Source organism: Zootermopsis nevadensis, unplaced genomic scaffold, assembly GCF_977971745.1.
Source record: "Zootermopsis nevadensis isolate Lab colony 2312 unplaced genomic scaffold, Znev_1.0 Znev_ptg000017l, whole genome shotgun sequence".
Taxonomy (NCBI): Eukaryota; Metazoa; Arthropoda; class Insecta; order Blattodea; family Termopsidae; genus Zootermopsis; species Zootermopsis nevadensis.
The window spans coordinates 7,433,063-7,453,076 of NW_028259149.1; the positions used below are offsets into that span (position 1 = coordinate 7,433,063).

A 20,014-nucleotide genomic window follows, 5' to 3' on the forward strand; every position below is an offset into this window, starting at 1 on the left:
CGCTATGTAGTCTGGTCGATGTTAACCAACGTTTCAGAGGTCATACTGCCTCCGTCATCAGGGCGATTCTTAGTATGAAGATTTCTCTCTTCTGGGTTGTTGCGCTGTGTAGTCTGGTCGATGCTAACCAACGTTTCAGAGGTCATACTGCCTCCGTCATCAGGGCGATGATCGCACAAACCTCAAAACTTACAATATTCAACAATGTTTGAAGCAGTTTTTCCTTTCGAAAAGCTCCATAAGTAACTATAGACAGAAAAGCTTGTTTGAAAACCACGTAAGACCATTTCATTCAGACCTCATCTGTTGTCCCGAAAAATAGTGCATCGAGTTCTGAATATTATGACTGAGAAATGATTTGAACATTTTATTTATTAACTTCCCTTTATGTTGGTTGGTTCGGTTTTTTTTTTTCTTTTACCCAACTCATTGGAACACAACACCAAGATGTGTTTCTGCAGGATTAATTTTAATATTATTTTTCAGTCTGTGGTTTGTCTCCTGAGTGCTTCTTTCAAAACACATTCCATTTTAATTTGTTGAGTTGATCATCTTAACAAACGTAAGAAAAGGCCTCTCATGTTATGTCATTTTTCCATACTTCGGCTCAGTACACTTTTCTTGCAAACCTTCTTTGTTGAAAATTAATTTCACTATTAATTCTTAAATCAGCATAAGGAGCTGATTTGCACAGTAGTAGCAAAGCAGTGAGTAAAAAGTAATCCCATTGTGTATTGTAATCTGTGGTCATTTTAAAGTAAACTCAGTGTAATAGTTTCCGTTCTGAATGACAGGAGAAAAAAAAAGATCCACTTTGTTGTGTTTGTAGTGTGCTTTGTATGAGTAGTCATTATTCAAATTCAGCACAAATGGATGTACAATAAATTCCAGAACTTAAATTTATTCTGTTCCTGTCCTTTAAAATGTGCATTCTGAATTCTCTTACAGCAAGGGGATATGTTATTAATGTACAATGAAAGAGTGACGAAGAAATAAGTTATAGCTATTTCAGGAGATAAAAATTTATGGCACCTGTTATATTATATATGTCAAAGATTTACAGAATTTTATTGTAATATGAGTATGCTCACATTCTATACATTTCAGGCTAGTTGCTTAGTTAATTCTATGGCACTGTTTTGCAGTAAGATTGAAAAGTAATTAAATCCAACTGAAAAACTTTTTGCTGTGCCAAAAATTTATCCCATCTGTATCTCATCTCAGTGGGTCTCCAAAAGTTAAAGTTGCATTATTCACCACTTAACAAAATCCAGTCATCTATAATCTTGCAGTATGCTTCATACACATATTTTTATTGGAGTTATTTATAATGTAAACATTAAATGTGAACTGTTAAGATCATGAAACAAAAGCAATATTCCCTTAATTTGAATTTTGCACTTATACGTGATAACAAATAATTTGTTTGTTGTTTAATATATTTGAACTGAAGCTAAAATTGTTTGCACCACGGACCTTCATTCACTTGCTTATGACAAGTGAGACAGCAAATTTCTTGAGGCAGTGAACGTCATTTTATGTTTACTTCTGACTACACCCTCAGCTTCTCGTATTGAGGGATTTCAATCTGATATGCTGGTTTATTGTTGATGCTTATCCATATTGAACCAGGCGTCCCTTCGCGAATCATGTGCAGCACACCTTTGCCAACATTCTCTGCTCTGGTTGTGGGAAAAGAAGAAAAAATGTAAGATTATTGAAAGATGCTGTAACCACTGCATTTGTTATGCAGGACTGAATGAGATGAGAGGATGATTATGAACTGTGAAGCGAAGTGAAGTGAAGGGAGTAAGAAATAGTTTATCCCAGTGTTCACATGGAAAGACTGAAGAAAATTACACAAAACCTCGATATATATTTGTAATTTGAAATTTGTACAAAGACTGAGCATTAAGTTGTATACAGTAGATTCCGGTTAATTGGGCCATCAGTTAATCGCGGAAGCCATTTATTTGAGACAAATTTTATAGAACAAACCTTTTTAACTCTTTGCGTGGAACTTCACATAATTGGTATACTCGCTTAAAGTGTTCTAGACCGATGTGTCCCAATTAACCGAAATCCACTCTAATTAATGAAGATAACTTTTGTTTGTTTCTGTATTTGGAAGCATTTAAAGAAAAGAATATAATGAGTTATAGCCACAAAATTTGATTATACTCTGAGCGCATTAAGGAGCTCAATCATAATGTATTTCATATAATTATTACCAATCCAGGTTTATCCTCTCATTAGATTTTCATGGTTTTACTCAGTCTAAATTCACTTTCTCTAAATATATGTTTGGGATTTAGTGCCAGATAAACTGTACTTACTTTTGTGGTGGTAAATGTTTTTGTTCTTCTTTATAAAACTCGTCCACCCACTCTTCTTTGTAAAGTATTGCAAGTAACTGTTGTTGATCAACTGGAATGATCTCTGATTCTGTATAACCTGGACAAATGACCATCACTCTGACTCCAGTAGTTTGATAGAAATTATCTGACTGTAACATGAAAAATTAACCACCTTAAATTTTAGCCTTTTAGGTGTTTAATGATGAAAGAAAATGGACCTTTTGAAATTCAATAGTGGGGACCCTGGATTTGAAATCCTGTACTGTGGTCTTGCCAGGCGACTATTATCTCTTAGAGTTACAGTGTAGCTGAGTGCTAGTGCATGCATGGACACTAATGGGTAAATTCTACTTTATACAGGATGCCACAATTCCACTGAAAAAGTAGGAAACTTGTAGTTGCTCTTCCAATATTTTGTAGTACAGAGGGTTTATGGTACAGAAGGTCAGTTGACAAGTGGAGTCCAGATATATCCAACAAATGTATCTATTTGAACCTTTATCATATGGAATAGGGAACTTGTATTTGTATACTGTGGGACTGCCACCTTGATTTTAACTCTGTGGGGGTTTAATGATAGTGGCGTGATACAAAGAGTCTTCTGGGCCATGTGTAAAACCTGATGCAGAGCAAATAAATGTTAACTGTGAACTGTAAATTAGAATACAGTGGTGTGGATATGCAATAAAACTTGGACAAAAATAGGATTACTTTCAGGTCATGAGAAATAAAAATATCAAATAAATGTTCACTGAGAAAGGCTGGGTACAGACACAAAGATAAGGAAGATATACAAAATATATATTATGGAAGAATGGGCATGTGATATGGGATGATAGAGAGGAATGCAGAAGACCTTGACATATATTAGTCCACCCAGTTGGGCGCATGTATGGATGATGGTGAGTACAATAATGACAGTGACAATGATGTTGGTATTCACAGGAGTTGAACTCTGCAATAACAACATCCAGTGTAGTGTTGCTTGGTATGCTTTTGTAAAATACTCTACTGCATTATCTGTTTTCTAAACTATTTTGGTTAAATGAATTAATTACCCTGTTGCCATTGATGATGACCTCTTGAGGTTGAAACGCGTATGGCACTAGTGTCTTTTTTATAGTGTTAATAGTTTGTTTGTTTGCTTATTTTATATTATAATACACTACACAGTATGCAAAGTTTTAAAATGTGAATATGGTGTATGTCACAGTCATAGAGGCACAATGATTCTCGTAGCAATTCTTACCCCAAAAGCACGACTTAGTTCAATAACAGCACTGTGTGTGGCTTTCAATACTGCTGAAACATAATTTCCTTCTCCTAGACCAGCAGTTGACCCCATATTGACCACTATGCCCCCTTTTCCTCCTGCTGATTTATCCATGTATTTCAAGGCCATTAGAGTACCATGGATAACCCCATTCTGTAAAAAAATGAAATTACTGAAACACAATTCATATTAACCATGTTGCAGAAAAAAGATAATATTAAATTGTAACAGTCTATAGAAGGTAAAAGTAATTTGAATATTAAGATAGTTCGCTGCTTGCTCAGATATGTGAAACCACAGTTTTGTTCAGTTTGACATTTTAGTAGGATTTGAGGTTCTCACAGCATTGGGTATGAAGAAGGCTGTCTCCTGGGTTATAGCGCTGTGTAGTCTGGCAGAAATTTACCAATGTTTCAGGGATTATTACTGCCTCCATCATCAGGGTTCAGGGTAATGATGGAGACAGCATGGAACTACAACCCATAAGATAGCCATCTTACTTTGAGATTGTTATTTAATGATGTCGTTTGAACTGCGGAGATGATTTGGTGTTATTGCATGGTTACTTTGTTTGACCTGTGAAAGCACTCAGTCTTCACCTGTTTAATTGATGAACTGTGCTGTTCTATAACATTATGCTGTTTCTTACTTATTATAACATGTATATTAGGGTTTATACAAAAACCGACTTTTGAAAAAACCTGTTTTCGAATCCCAGTATTTCCAAAAAACCGGTTTTCGAATTTTTACAAAAAAACCAAAATATAATTGAAACAGTAAAAAAATATTTATACTTATTTTAAAAATTTTCAGTTTACCTAATATTTATGGAACTACAAAAATATAACAAAATTAAATATACTACATACAAAACCAAATAAAAACTAAAATAACTAAAATCCGTACAAAATATAAATTATAAGTTTTATATAATTTAGTATCTTTCTTCAGGAAATATGATTTCAAAGAACATAAAATATTGAACTATTACCAAATCTTGTTCTTATTCTAGATACAAAATTGCCTGAAATAAGAAAATACTCTCTCACTGGCTACTGAACTTGGTTTTATCGTTTTCAGGGCATCAAATAATAAATCCAAATTCTTTGTTCTTTTATTGGTTGCCTCAAATACTGAAAATTCGGCCTTCAGTGTCTTCGGATTTCATATTATTTCTTCAGGTTCCTGAAGAAACCTATGAATTGATTTTACCATGGCTTCTTTTAGAGCATTGCACTGATTAATAGTTTCTCCATCTCCGATACATTCGTCATCGGAATCTATTTCCATACAAGAATTTGGATATATTCTAGACAGTATTTTTCCAGATAACTTAATGATATCGAGTTTCGAAGCTATTGTGAATACACTAGATTTCTTTGTTGAAATGTTTTGTGGATTTTGCAAATATGGCAAAAGGGTTACCAATCCAACTTGTCTTCTTTCTTGAATTCGTACTTCTAAAGCATTTAATAATTTGGAACTAATTTCAGTCTGACTCATGAAGATTAGTTTTACTACAATATGCTTGTGGCCGAGGCGATTTCAAGTCAAAATGTTAACGTTTTTAATTAATTAATTTTTACATATTAATTCTGGTATTTAAAACCGGTTTTTTATATTTTAAAAAACGGTTTTCGAATTTTACAAATTTATCCAAAAAACCGGTTTTTAAACCCGGTTTTTAAAAACCGACAAACCCTAATGTATATTCCGATTAACTAATGTTCTGTCATTTGCTGCTATGGCATCTCATTGTGATTATTTTATGAATTAATGTTTGCCAACCAATCTAACAGTGATAATCTTCTGAATTATGAAAATCTGTTTTGGTTGCTTAGCAGCCGGGCAGAGAGAAATCCAGGCAGTTTAGGAGGGATTTTATGTGTTAGATAGAATGTGAAGGCTTGATAATTAAGGCAAAAGAGTACAAAACTGTGAAATTAGACATAGCCTCTTATAAAAAGGGGAAAAATCTTTTCATAGATTTGTATTTTAAAGTCCTGTCCCTTGTGTATACATTAATACACTATGTAAAAATATTATGTTACATGACATGTAATGCATGACCCCCAGTATATGCAGTTATTTTTACTACTTACCAGATTGACAGCCACTTCATATTTCCATTTTCTCTCGTTAACTATACCTGCGTTGTTGACGACAATGTCTAGATTACCAAACTTGTTGATAGTTTCTTTGAAAGCCTCTGAAATGATAATTATAAGAGTCAATACAAAACTATAAAAATGAAACAGTGAAAGTGCATCCCAAATTTTGTAACCTTTTAGTTCCAGTCTCCAAAATCTCAAGTAGGAAAAACATTTAATTTATTTCAGAAGATTACCAGTATAGTTTGTTGATTATGGAAGTAGCTATGAATAGTGATCCATAATATAGGCATTAGTTACAGAGATTTATGTAAAATACTGTTTGGTTTTATTGCTAAGTAAGTTTACTTTGATGATGTGACAGTTGATTAATGAGTCTGAATGAAATTCTTACATTATTTTGTTATTTGATGGCTATGTTTGAAAGAATTAATACAGAATCAATATTTTAGAATGCCATTAAAATGATATTATAAATTATGATCTTGTGTCTAAATTGAGCCACTTATTTTTCATTGCTTTCCAGCAGAGATTGTCTTGTTTTCTTTGTGTATTTTGTGTCCAGTAATTAATATGAATAAACCTAGACAAAGACAGCAACACTGCACAATATAAATTCATGAACTTGTGAGAGACCTTCGACTTCGTCCTCTTTGGAAACATCAGTCTTGATAAATATTGCTCGATTTATTCCAAATTCTTTTTCCAGTTGCTTTATTTCATTTTTGCCTTTTTCCACCAGGATGTCACAGATTGCAAGTCCCTGGAAAATAAAATTCTTTGCAGTAACCGACAAAATTCACTGTGTCTGTATTATTAACCTTATAACTGAATGATTGTGACTTGAACAGTATTAATTCCTACATAATCTAACCATTGAAGACGTAAAATCGATTAAGCCAACATTGCAGCAGTTTACAATTGAATTAGCATTGGGAAGTAGCAAGCAACCTAACAACAAGGTTTTTGTTATATAGCAAGAGTTTGTTGGTGTTATCATCAGAAAATAAATAGCCAACTTACAAATCTGTGCCCTTAGTTTAGCTGTAGATTTATTATGCACTTTGTTGTTAAAACTCTTATTATTCAAAATACCTTCACTCCCTCTCGAAGAAGTTCCTTGGCAATCGCAAGTCCTATACCCCTCGCTGCTCCAGTTACAAGAGCTACCTTCCCCTTTGGGTTCATATTACCTGTAAATGAAGTCACATCAAACTTGGTGTCTAATCTTGATCGGTCCACACACAGAAACACATAATATCAGACTAGACTGAAGTAGAGTAGAATGCTACTAATATTATGTTACAAACAGTTCCTATAATTGTCAGTATTTTTCTTTCCCACATTGGAAGCCGCATCAGCCCGCTGGTTGAGATATTCTACGTAGACCCTACCTACTGATTGATCGTCTTTGCTGTGTTCTGGACGAATGTGCGCGCCTGAAGACCGTATATGCAGGGTGATCAGAGGAGCGTTACTGTAGCAGAGGCGGAAGCGAAAATTGTCCTTACTTTAAACTTTATTTTCCAGCGGCAGTAGTCTCATTTCTTGTGTCGATAATTTCTTCGGCCACAGTAACAGCTGTAATCTTACTAGAAAGCTGAGGAAATTAATCTCTTGGATTCAAGGCTATCGAAATTATGTTTAACCCATAAAGAACTAGTCCAGCAGACACCTCTTACCTTGTCAAGAAATTGTTTCACTTCGGATTCGAAGAAGATCACTTACTGTGGCTGCTGTCCGCACTAGCAGCATTTATAGGAGAACGGTCTTTACGTAACATTTAATTATTTAGGGGGTTTAAAAGAATGCGGAGAGAGCATAGTACATGAGAAAAGGAAAAATGTCACGCGCTGATACAAAGCATTATCGCAGTCAGTTCTATTTCATGCATGCAGGGTTTTGTAAAAATTCTTCCGATTTTCTTCAGTTGATGTTGCTATGCCAGTTTGTTTTAGAACCGAGATGAATTGGACTAGGAGGTGGTCGAAGATGTGAGCATTTCTTAAGGGAACTTGAAACTAATAAAACAGCTGATAACGAGATCTGTTTTCCCTGTGAATAGTGAGCTCTTCAGATATGTGTTGCATTCATTGGACTCAAGAAGGAGAAGAGTGATTCTGCTGTTGTAGATGAAAGATTTCATCTGGCATTCAGAATAATAATTATGAAGGTCTCCCCGCAGTTACTAATTTCGCTTTTAACTAAAAAAATACTGTCATGTATAGACTACTCGCAGAGAAATATGTGGGGGGGCGGGCAGAAATTTAGTACAGCAGAAATGTGGCTGATACCAATCCGAGAGGTCCTTGGTTCAGATCCAGTTAGAAATCTCTTAGTCCTCTGTCTGTCAAGGCTGAAGCTGGTAGTTTATTGATAACTGTTTTTCAGTGTGTCTAGTACTGCAGATCCTGTCCTGAAAATTATCTCTTAGATTTTAATAAATAGAGTAGGTAGATAGGTTTTTATGTTCTTTGCTGCAGTGTGGAAGTGAAAACTATGATGAAGGAAAGCGTGCAGGCACACTGAATAAAAAATAAAAGAGAAATATCTACTGAACTTACGCACCCCTCAGGCAGTGCTTGCTGAATCCCGGGAGACAAACATCTTGACGGCTTACGTACTTCCGTTCGAAACATCAGACCATTTCTCATCAGCCCCTGTATGTAGGCAACTCTTCAGTTCGTCTGACGTCTATAAATAACCATAGGAATCAACATTTACTTTCATGTCCTGAATAAGTGCAGACAGATACGCCCTGTCTGGAAGAGATAGAGCAGCCATAGATGACAGTGAAGCAGTGGAGGGGAAAACGTGACACGTGATCGTATTTTGTATTATTGTCGTGTGAGGCACCGAAGACAAACTTGGCACATAAATTTTTTCTTTACGGGTATAAAGATATCGGCCTCGAAATTAATGACGCGTGTAGACCAGTTGTTGTTTGTATAATTTCACCTGATCATACTACAGAATTGTAATAACACCGAAGTTAGATACTCAGTACCTAGAATGCGATAGATGAATAAAATTGCACCTTGAAGCCCATTGTTTTACGTTATTAGCAACAATAAGGCGATAAATGCTTGTACACGTATTTGGTGATTTGCAAGCTTCGTATTAAGTTTTGTTGCTGGTATTGTTGTTTCTAGTTCTTGGTTACAGTTGACCTCTTTAGATATTGTCCAGCACACGAATAAAAATTCATTGACTTGTTATACAAAGATTCGTAGATGCATCGGCTTGTGGCAACTGTGGCAGTGTTTCTCAATACGAGTTCCGCGGACCCCGAGGGGTCCGCGGTATCAGAATGCTTAGAGAATAGGGTGTCAACAGCATCAGAAAGGCTGAGAAAAAACTCCGAATATGTGAGTGCTTGGTACTTGTCACCGGGGATGTTCAACGTTTTAGAGCACGGGCCATAACGGAAAATACTAAGCCCTTTGCGGGCTAGTTTGTGGTTTGGTATTATGTGATATAAATTACGTTTTATTATTTGTAAATGATTTTGAACGCATTAGTTTATGACAGTTTTAAAACACTCACAATTTTTTTATATCGTAATACAGTATCAGCTTTGATGCTAAAAAATGCAAATGGTCGTAAGCGAACTCTTGCATTTTCAAAGAAAGTAGGTCTATGGATTGTTGTCTTCTGGGTTGAAGAACCTCATGTCCTTCAAAGTAGGTCTATGTAAATTGTCTCCATGGAGAAAGCGTGTGTAAAATTTCAAAAGACGTATTCTGAAATGGAAATTCAATTGCTTTACTGCTTTGTACTTTATTATTTCTTGTAGATTCTTTCCATGTGGCAGCCTTGAATAGCTGTTTGTATAGAGGACATTACTTCGGTACGCATTTTTGCTTCGATAATATTTTCTGCCTTGTGACCTTTTGTAGATAGTGACCAAGTGCTTGCATTCTTCCACTCGTAGGGGTCAATTTATCTGTGTTCTTGAAAATCATTTGAAGGATAAAGAGGAAAAGTGAAGGTTATGTGGCTGCAAATAAAGACGGCAATGTTACATTCTTGTATCTGATTGGTCAACAAAGGGAACGACTGACAATGATCTGTAACCTACCGCACAATCTTAACAAGTAAATTCTTCTGCTTTGCATTCGTTGCGTTCCGGGTTCGGTTCTTGGTCGACGCCGACTATCCCCAGATTCTTTGTATCATTAGACCGTAAGTCCCTTGGGGCAATGTGATACTGTATGAGATCTGAGGCTTTCACGGCGGTGCTGGTTTTTGGCGCCGTTTAGACCAGTGGTCTTCAACCTTTTAACACCCGCGACCCGGCGAAAATAGGAGAAATATTTTGCGGACCGGCGTCAGCCAGAAACAACAACCAATGTAGATAGAATTTTATTTATCAAATCTAATGTTATAAAATTACAATTGTTGGTTAGTGCGACATCTGCTGCTGCTTCTTTGTAAGCAAATTTGATATACGTGGTTGCAGCGTTGTTTCAATTCGATTTCTCTGTTTGGTTTTTATTACTGACATAGCTGAAAAAGTCTTTTCACACAAATAGGAAGTCGAAAAAACGACCAACAATTTGATAGCTTTATAACTCAGAGATGGATATTCTTTATCGAGGGATATTCAAAATTGAGGCAATGATTGCATTTTATGTCTGGACACCAGAGTGACATCAGAAGACAACTCGATAAGTTTTTCTTTCTCACGAAGATCAAGTGCGCATGATTTTATATCTTCCAAAAAGGGATTATCAATCCAGAGGTTACCTTTACGTGGATCTTCATTTTCAGGAAAATAATTATTAAAGTTTTCAGCTAACGCTCTTAAATGTTGGCTTATTATGTTGAATATGACTTTCTGGTTGATATCAGCAGCATTAAAAAATTCTCCCAAAAGTGGAAACATTTCTATATCTTCCTCTTGTACGCGACTATCCCAAAGAGCCAGCTCCTTTTTGAACGCATCCATTTTATTTCTTAGTGTAAAAATATTCGTACAAGACCCCTGAAGAGAAATATTAAGTTCGTTCAGAAGGTTAAATATGTCCGCCATATACGCAAGCTTAGCCATCCATTCCTCATTAAATAGAGGCTCTACTAGGTCAGATTTTCGCTCTCGCAGAAACTGCTTTACTTCTTCCCTCAGTTCGAACAGGCGTGCAAGAACTCTTCCTCTCGACAACCATCTCACTTCTGCATGGAGTAGGAGATGTTGGTGATGTGAGTCCATACTCTCACACAGTGTCGTGAACAGCCTCGAGTTCGTAGCTCGACTACGAATTTCGTTAATGATCTTCACAGCGTCATTTATCACAGTGTTTAGTTCAGTAGAAAGCTTCTTTGCAGCTAGATGCTGCTGGTGGATCATACAGTGAGTGAACAAAACTTCTGGGTGCGCGACTTCCTTTATTTTCGCAACTACTCCTGAGCGACGACCAGTCATGCTCGCAGCACCGTCCGTACACACACCAACACATTTGCTCCAGTCTAAGCCCTGTGTTTGAAAATACTCTTGAAGAGTATTAAATATCTCTGAACTAGTGGTCCGTCCAGGTAAATCAAGGCAACAAAGAAGTTCTTCCCTTAAGTCTTCATCTTCACTATACCTCACGAAGCAAAGTAGGATAGCATGGATACTCACGTCAGTTGATTCATCAAGTTGGATCGCGAAACATCTCGATTTCTTTATCCCCTCTACAACTTGCTTTTCAATATCGATGGCCATGTCAACAATTCTCCTCTGAATAGTGGTGTCCGAAAGCGGTATAGCCTCTACTTTTTTAGTGGCTTGAGGACCCAAAATATCTTGTACGACATCTAAGATGCAAGGCTGTACTAACTCCTCACCAATAGTAAACGGTTTTTTCGTTTTAGCTATTCGAAGAGCAACTAAGTAAGACGCTTTAAGCAGCGACTTGTCACTAGTCGTCATCGTTTTCATTTGACTTTTCTGAAGTTTCATCTGGTCACGGAATCTATTAAAAAAGTCCAGTGGCTTATCAGTGAAATCTCTATGCTTCGAATGCAAATGACGAGCCAATTTGGACGGTTTCATAGCGTCATTTGAAAGAACTTCGGAACATATTACACACAAAGGCCGTGGCGATAGTTCACTGCCAGGGGCTACAATAAAACCAAGCTTTAAATATTCCTTATCGTAATGCCTAACAAAGTTTCCTTTTCTCTTTTTGGTTTGTATTGCACATTCCGAAGTATCAGGATATTTCTTTTTCTTTGTTTCTTCTAAACTTGAAGCACTAGTACTTGGCATACTTTTGGCACCATCACTAATTTTCTTCTGAATATTGTCCTTGCCTCTACTAAAGAAGGTTAAAAGGTTTTGCTGTTTGACTTTTTGTTTATCCATCTTGTAGGGTTTCAAATTTTACGAAAGAAATAATTTGTTTTCCGAAATTCCACAACACAATATTAAAAAACCAATACGCACGAGCGCGATAAAATAAGAATTCTTGCAACGTGTTATAACCGTCCTTGGTTAGTTGTTTGCTCCAGCTAGCTCGGGTGCTCAGGGTCGTCCACGGCAGTGGTCTTCAACCGGTGGTCCGAGCTGGCTGGAGCAAACAACTAACCAAGGACGGTTATAACACGTTGCAAGAATTCTTATTTTATCGCGCTCGTGCGTATTGGTTTTTTAATATTGTGTTGTGGAATTTCGGAAAACAAATTATTTCTTTCGTAAAATTTGAAACCCTACAAGATGGATAATATCCTGATACTTCGGAAACAGAGAAATCGAATTGAAACAACGCTGCAACCACGTATATCAAATTTGCTTACAAAGAAGCAGCAGCAGATGTCGCACTAACCAACAATTGTAATTTTATAACATTAGATTTAATAAATAAAATTCTATCTACATTGGTTGTTGTTTCTGGCTGACGCCGGTCCGCGAAATATTTCTCCTATTTTCGCCGAGTCGCGGGTGTTAAAAGGTTGAAGACCACTGGTTCACGGGGATCGGATGTGTAACGGAGAGATAATGATTTACTGTTAATCTAATTATACCTTTATTATGTATTTATTTCAAAACACTAGCTTATAAACGTCTTAACCTCTACCTTCAAGAAACTTTCCACGACTGCCCAGACACACTTCCCGAATGCTGCTCTTGGCTTACTCCCCCAAAAGACCACATGTGAGTCCTCCCCCTACTTTCTCACTTAACACAGCCGACCCTTAGTTTTTAAAGAATTTCAGCCAGCTCGCCCTTGCAACGTTACTCCACAGGACTCTAATGTCACAGTGTCGTCGACAGGCGAGCTGACGCAATACTCTCATTCGGCGGCCGCGCACTTCGTCTATACTCGCCGCTCGCCCCGCAACATTGGGAATTCCCCGAATCGTGTAGCGGTATAGTCGGGTGAAAGCTTTCGCGGACCGGCGCCGGTCCGCGGACCACCGGTTGAAGACCACTGGTTTAGACTCGTCAGTAGCTGCCAATGTTCCGGGGAAATGTGCTGCCTCCATTTTCAGCTCCGAAGATGGGTTTGTCTCTCATTTCCATCAAGTTTCCGAATTTTTAAGAATTTGGAAATCAGTTTAAAATTGAGGATTCGTTTCCTTTGTGTATGAAGGCAGTTATAAAAGAGTAAAATAAAGAATAATAGGCTATTTTTGAAACTCTGTTTTATTTATTTTGTAATATGATCTCATGCTACTACAACAAGATTTGTCTGATGTATTTCATTGAAGAGCAGTCATGGGTGTCAGTGGACCTGTTGTCGTCGCTTTAAGAGTCGACATTTGAGTCATCACTGTCACAAGCGCCACTTCTCAGAAGTCGGAGTGCTATAGAAGTAAAAAATATATTATAACAGAATAAAGACATAGTACTGATGATAATTTTATTTATACTCTGAATTTTCATATGCATGTGTTCATAAATGTATTAAGAATTCCGAGAGACAACACCTGTCAAGATATTACATGTATCTGGCAGAATATATTTTCGTATGACAAATTTTCTCCTTGTGGGGTAGTTTCTATGATTGATACAATTGGTTCAATTATCATCTTTTCCAGTCTCAATTTTATGTGCCAATTTTAGACATGTTTTTTATTTGTAATATTTTAAGTATTTTGTAACGTTATTAGGAATGACGTTGTAATATGTATGAGGCATATATACTTTGGATTAAAATATGCACTTACACAGGGATATTTCGCATAACTGCCCCATCTATAATTTCTGCCTTATTCCTTTTTAATAATATTTGGGAACAGGTGAGTACAAAACTGTTAGCACCCAAGAGTGAGAAATTACCAGGATAGTAAACACTGCATGATGAGGAACTTCAAAATGTTTACTCTTTAAAAAATATTATTTGGAAGATAAAATTGAAGGAGGATGAGTTTGGTTGGTCATTCCCAGGCGTGGGAGAGATGAAAAATACGAATAGAATTTTAGTCGGAAAATCTGAAGGAAAGGGAGCAATGGGAAGACCTCAGCGCTGATGGGCGGATAATGTTAAAATGAACTTTGAACGTTTCTTGTGGGATGATGTGTACTTGGTTTATCTGATTCGGCATATGGACCAATGGCTGGTTCTTGTGAAACTTGTACATGAAAAGAGAAGAAGAACCTTGTAGTTGCGATGAGTCTACCAACGTACATTTTACGCAAATTGATTTTCTGAGAAAAGCAGAAACCATTGAAGAAAATATTGGCATTTGTGATTTTTCTGTACTCTCTAATGCATCAAGAATGCAGCAATATGTAGCGTAAAGTGTGTCTGTGCCTACGCAAGGTGAGACTCAGGCCCCAACGTAGAATAGACTTAGTTCTAAGCTAACCTTCCTCAGAGAAGTTTCTCATTTGCTGGAAGTGACTATGAAATTCTGGGCAGTGTTTCCTTTGAACACAAGTTTGGTTGCTTACGATTCTCCGAGTGCTGGCAGTTGTACACTTTCAGTCCACATGAACTGGAGAAGGTCTGCGTGGTGTCTCCGTCAGTGGCACAGACTGGTGCATATATCATGGGGCAAATTAATGCACATTCTTCTGCAGCGGTCAGTACCACGAACGCCATGATCACTCCTAAATATAATATTCACAGCTCACGTCAAATCTTCCTTTCTCCTTACGTGTACTAATATTGTAGACACTGATAACATCTCGGGCTGTCAACCGTGTTGATTAATAAAACCTCAACGTTTCAGGGACCATCTTCGTCCCATCATCAGGATAGTGACGTCGCGTTTTAGCAACTGACATGGCTGACAGCCCGAGAAGATTTTATTAATGTTTGCGCCGTGAAAGCTTCAGATCATACTGTTATGTGTAACTTACAGTTGTGACTAAGCACTACACCATGAATGTGTAAAGTGGAAGTTGAATTAAAGCTCCACGTATGTATGACCTCAGCACGAGATATTAAACAATTGAATGTGTCGTTAATCGTTAGTGATAATCACACCTCGTGCATCTTTGCTTCCGCCGAAAGGGTTCCTTTCCCCCGTTCCGTTACACATCTGGTAGGTGGTTTTATTAGGCCCACTGATACTTCTACTTTGAGTTTCTTTTGGAGCGCAGATTCTGGCGGAAGTCGGATGCTTGTCCCCGTAAAGCACAAGTTCAATTCATGACTGCTCTGTCTGTTAATATTGTTTGTGAGTCAAACAATGACGCGGTTAGTAGCTCAGACTGTGTAGCGTCTGGTGATAGGATGATTAGTGAATAGTGAACTGGAAAAAAACATGGAAGGAATCGGTCGTATTATGACGTAAGGTAACTATTTCGGAATTTGCCTGGAGCGAAATATTTGGCCGCGACATTCGATTCTGCTATGTACTGCTAGTACTTTGACTTCTTTTTATGTATGTAGCAACAAAAGATTTGCCCGCTGAGGAATGTGATTTAGGCAAATGTTTGAAATATTGAAAAGAAGGCCAAGTCCTGATATGTTATTTACGAAATTATTGCGAAATCATAAATCAGGGGATTGTAATTTGTTGTGAAGATCTAGAACGTTACATGTGTAGTTTCTGTGTTCGATAACATAATCGCAGTGTGAAGAAATGTAAATATTCGGTAGCTAATGAGAAGCTTGTGATTTGTCTCCTCTTGAAATGCAAAGCAGGATCTTTTAATTTTTGTGATTACATTGATTGTTGCTCTGTATTAATGTGGTAATGTCTGAAGAAATTGCTTGAAAATCAATGTAAAGAATTTGATGTAGGTTTAGTAACACAACCAGAGGGTAATATCGAAGATCTGTCTAGTACTCAAAGACTGACTACGGTCTGGACGACCGGGGTTAAATCCCCGCCAGGGGCAGAGAATATTTCCTCTGGCATCTGCGTCCAGACCGGATCTGGGGTCCACCCAGCCTCCTATCCAATAGGTACCGGGGTCCTTTCCCGGAGGTACAGCGCGGCCGGGACGTGACGCTGACCACTCACCCCCATCTAGTGCCGAGGTAAAGAATGAGTAGGAGCTATGTCACCTTTCCCCTCAAGCGTTTACGTGGCGTATAGTGGGACAGCTGTACTGTTATCTAGTGCTAACAGATACGAATCACATTGAGTCACCAAATATTTAATAAATTTCTCATGTAATTCTGTGACCAGCTGATAATGTCAGTCGCACACAGCATCCTGTATTTCAGCGTCGGACTGCATTTAGCCTTATTCAAAATTCCCAAATAGGAATCTCTGGTGATAGAAGAATATAGTAACCATTACTTTAAAATTATTTTTGCGAGGAACTACACGCTGAATTTTTCCACTATGGTCCATTGAGCCTATATAAAAATGTATTACCTGCTATATAACGGACAGGTCAGTATTGACATTTGATATACAATAATCGTCTTTTGGCGGGTGTCTTTTGAAGCTCCCACGAAGTTTCTGAACACATTTCCGTCGCCATGAATTCTTTGAAATGCTTGTTACGCATCGAATAATATTTCTGATATGCTTACCTAAAAATACGAAGCTGAAGCAGTTCATTGTCGCCTCTGAAGATCGTAAATGCATACGAAGTAAACTCTGGCAGCTATACCTTAAATCCAAGAATATCACACTGAAAGTTGTCCTGTTATAAATGTAAATTTCATATGAGTTAGTTTGTTTTCACTGGAATAATTATGCATGTTTTAAAAGGGGTTGAGGGAAAGTCTTACTCCTACGCGGTGTTTTCTTTGCGTCCGTTTCTTAGCCAGGTGAAATTCAGGTTCTCACGGCGGCGAATATGAAGATAACTGTCTTCGTCGTGAAATTGATCGACGTTTCAAACGTTTAAACTGCGTAGATCATTGACACGACAAGTAAGGAGCGCACAAAAAGGCGGACAATGCAGAAACTTCTAAGGTTCCTTTATTCTGCCTTGTACGGTCTGCCGCTATATTTTAACCCATCTTTTCGCACGCGGCTCACTCATTTTTCAGTAAGAACCTCTGAAACGTCGTCAATTCTTCGAGACTTCTCGGCGCAACATCCCAGAAAACTGTCATCTTCGTCACTCACTCACTCTGTGGTTCAGGATATTCTTTGAAAAGTCGATTGTGTTCTCGTCTTGTCAAAGAATAGCCCACTTTCTTTATGGGACCCAAAGGTTTATTATGGTTTCGAGTTTATTTAAACATGAGCAAGACACTGGAACATGGATTTAGAAGCGCAACTTACGTTAGTGTTCTGTTATCGATGACTCCGTTGTTGTTCTCACCTGATGATGTGCACAAGAGCGCACTACGTTGATCTATATGTACCTATAAATAACAGTGTTATATACCTATATAAAAGAGGGAGGGCCAAATTATCTCACCGCTGTAACGTGCTTGGGGAAATGACTGACGTACACACTTTACAGGGTCCGTAGTTATGGTTATCTAACTTCGGTGACGTAATTCTGCTAGTTGCCACGTGATTATGGATGAAATTAAAAATGTATACCACTTACCTAGACATTATAATGATTATTCCTCATTTCAGTTAATCATTTCGACGCGCTGTGACTGAGAGACTTGTAATTAAAGGTAACTATCAGATGTGAAGTATGATTTGAAGCCTTCATGGCGACTAAGTATTATGAATTCTCTAGATACCAACCGCCTTACACGGCTGGTAGACCGAGATGAATTAATTGTATCAAATGTGAAGTTCTCGCGGCGGTGAACATGTCAATTGTGGTCTTCTGTCTGTGACGCCCAGCAACATTGTAGGTTGTTGCCTGCGCCTCAATCTTCAGGGTTGATAAAGTCGGCGTGTACCTCCAAATGTTAATAACCACCTTCAAGACCATATTATGTCAGAACCTAGAAATCCATTTTCAACAAATAAGTTTTTTTTAGGCAGCTTACTGACTCGCCGTTGACAGTAGGTCTGCTTATCAAGAAGCAAAGAAAATGTTCTTATGTGCGTTCGAACCACAGCGGAGCTCCTATTAAAACTGTTTTTTCCGCCCGCCTGTTTGTATGTCCGTCAGTCCGTACGCATGAAACAGTTGTAAAACTGATAAATCGATATCGGACAATTTTAACGATCACTTTGCTTTAGGGCATATATGCTCAGACTGGATGCCAAATACAAAATGGTTCTACAGCCGAATTTCCCATGTGAGAACCAACAGTTTCCTTATTGTACGATACAGCACAATATTCGATAATATGATATGATATTTGCACAGTGTCCTCTACAACTCTTGTCATACAGTTAAATCTGCAGAGAAAATAATTTTTTGGAACCCTATACGTCATATGAGGGGAAATTCAGGCTTTAGGGGCGTGTGCAGGCCTAGTACTACGCCAGGGTCAAAAGTTACTGACCTCAGCACACTAACGTCGCTAGCACCATTCCCAAATATTCAAGGTCAGATGTTCTCGAGCGCCGAAGAATTGTGACGCCGTGCCTACATTCCGGAACTTTTTATTTTACAAGAGCAGGATGTCAACCTGCGTACCCATGCGCAATGCCTACCCCACCGCCACGTGCGATATTTTGAATTGTTATCTTGCTTTTAATTATGACATTTCCGGTGTTGTTGTATTGAAGGCCACTGTCCCGATATTTGTGTAAATTTTTGTCAGTTTTTATAACGTAGGATTGATTACACACGCAACTTTGTAACTCACAACTAACGTCACTGAGCAGAGTCCTCCTTGAGAAGCTGATTGTCGCTGAGCTGTTAATAAATGTCACTTTTGATGGAATGAATTTCACTGCTCGGCCATCAGCGTATCTCGTGCTAGTTATAAGCAGTATATGTATATATCCTTACACCATATTTGTATAGAACACAGTTTAATATTATCCTGTCATCGACGCTTGTCTCATGTGGTGTCTCTTCTTCAGGTTTCCAAAATAAATTTGTATGTATTTTTTTTTATTTTCCCCATGAGTGACAGATGCTTTGCCCCAATAAAACAGTGAGATTCTGGTGCAGACGAAGCTCGAATACTGTTGTCAGCATCCTGTTCTCGACACCCTCACCTGTGTTCTTATATTAGGGCGAGAGACCGTTTGAAACAATGTGTAAAATTCACATTGTGGCATATTTTTATTTGTAGGTGTTTAGTTTGAAGACGTGAATATTTTGAGCCGGGTGGTAAAATCATTTCCCGTGTTTAATCTGCCGTAATTTAGCAGTGGTTTTCACTTGTTACTGTTGTTCTGAATTATTTGAACTTTGTCACATTTTCGAAGAGTTTATTAGTTATCTTTATAATGTGATTTAGTTCTGGATTATGGCGACGAAACACGGACATATATTTAGTTTTCTCTGTGTTTATTATCAGACGAGTCGCTGTACCAGCGTGTAGTAGACCCTTCGTGTTTTCTTTATGGTATTTATGTTTCGCCTAATAATTAAAGTGGGTCTCTGTCACCACGCCATGGCGTGTCCTCTGGTTGCACGTGGACGAACAGTCTGCAGTTACGGAGGTTAGCTGCGAATATATTGAACAAGCAGTCGCGGACAGCCGACGAGGGGTGGTTCTCCAGCTTGGGGGTTGGGTTAACAAAGCCTCAGAAGGGCTTTGGTTAATTCGGTGGTTAACGTTCGGGTTCCGTAAGCCTTCTAGTTAGTTAGTTAATTAATAATTAATCTTGAATTATATTTATCATACACAAGGATCTCATGTGCTCGATTAAGATCCAGCACCTCCTATTACATCATCATGGCGCTTACTTATTTTGGTTCTTTTCATTCTTCTTGCAGACCTTCGTGTGCTTCTGAGCTCAGTGGCCTTCCGGTTTCTGGCTTGTGTGTACAGTCTTAGCGATTGAGCAAAGAATTTCCGACATGTAAATTCAGTCCATGGGAATGCAGGAAT

The 20,014-nt window shown here is 37.9% G+C and overlaps 2 protein-coding genes and 1 pseudogene across 5 annotated transcripts; all 3 read right to left on the bottom strand.

The window, feature by feature from the left end:
• Positions 1 to 1,006: 1,006 nt before the first annotated feature.
• On the bottom strand, positions 1,007 to 8,392 carry LOC147873638 (15-hydroxyprostaglandin dehydrogenase [NAD(+)]-like). Of its 3 annotated transcripts, none has more exons than XM_087350279.1 (7): positions 8,310 to 8,392; positions 6,837 to 6,934; positions 6,378 to 6,504; positions 5,733 to 5,839; positions 3,607 to 3,783; positions 2,337 to 2,506; positions 1,007 to 1,682 (listed from the first exon to the last, which is right to left on the bottom strand). In XM_087350279.1, exons 2-7 carry the CDS (start codon positions 6,927 to 6,929, stop codon positions 1,553 to 1,555), a joined length of 804 nt encoding a protein of 267 aa, XP_087206405.1. In that variant the 5' UTR covers positions 6,930 to 6,934; positions 8,310 to 8,392; the 3' UTR covers positions 1,007 to 1,552. The 3 variants fall into 3 exon arrangements, with proteins under 3 accessions (XP_087206405.1, XP_087206404.1, XP_087206406.1); XM_087350278.1 differs by lacking the exon at positions 8,310 to 8,392 and adding an exon at positions 7,424 to 7,548; XM_087350280.1 differs by lacking the exon at positions 8,310 to 8,392 and adding an exon at positions 7,136 to 7,341.
• Positions 8,393 to 10,347: 1,955 nt separating this feature from the next.
• Positions 10,348 to 12,090, bottom strand: LOC147873639 (zinc finger MYM-type protein 6 pseudogene; annotated as a pseudogene).
• Positions 12,091 to 13,353: 1,263 nt separating this feature from the next.
• Positions 13,354 to 17,536, bottom strand: LOC147873640 (PI-actitoxin-Avd5a-like). Of its 2 annotated transcripts, none has more exons than XM_087350267.1 (4): positions 17,410 to 17,536; positions 16,667 to 16,746; positions 14,623 to 14,781; positions 13,354 to 13,532 (listed from the first exon to the last, which is right to left on the bottom strand). In XM_087350267.1, exons 2-4 carry the CDS (start codon positions 16,719 to 16,721, stop codon positions 13,474 to 13,476), a joined length of 273 nt encoding a protein of 90 aa, XP_087206393.1. In that variant the 5' UTR covers positions 16,722 to 16,746; positions 17,410 to 17,536; the 3' UTR covers positions 13,354 to 13,473. The 2 variants fall into 2 exon arrangements, with proteins under 2 accessions (XP_087206393.1, XP_087206392.1); XM_087350266.1 differs by having other exon boundaries at positions 17,370 to 17,528.
• Between the last annotated feature and the right edge of the window lie 2,478 nt (positions 17,537 to 20,014).

What these genes read in the sequence shown, in the direction of transcription:
- LOC147873640 (XM_087350267.1), bottom strand. Translation starts at nt 16,721, where the DNA reads ATGCATTTACGATCTTCAGAGGCGACAATGAACTGCTTCAGCTTCGTA. An exon ending in CTTCAGCTTCGTATTTTTAG is followed by an intron (nt 14,782 to 16,666) that starts GTAAGCATATCA and finishes TATTATATTTAG; the next exon opens with GAGTGATCATGGCGTTCGTG. An exon ending in CTGCCAGCACTCGGAGAATC is followed by an intron (nt 13,533 to 14,622) that starts GTAAGCAACCAA and finishes TTACTTCTATAG; the next exon opens with CACTCCGACTTCTGAGAAGT.
- LOC147873638 (XM_087350279.1), bottom strand. Translation starts at nt 6,929, where the DNA reads ATGAACCCAAAGGGGAAGGTAGCTCTTGTAACTGGAGCAGCGAGGGGT. An exon ending in CAAAGAGGACGAAGTCGAAG is followed by an intron (nt 5,840 to 6,377) that starts GTCTCTCACAAG and finishes TTATCATTTCAG; the next exon opens with AGGCTTTCAAAGAAACTATC. An exon ending in ATGAAGTGGCTGTCAATCTG is followed by an intron (nt 3,784 to 5,732) that starts GTAAGTAGTAAA and finishes ATTTTTTTACAG; the next exon opens with AATGGGGTTATCCATGGTAC.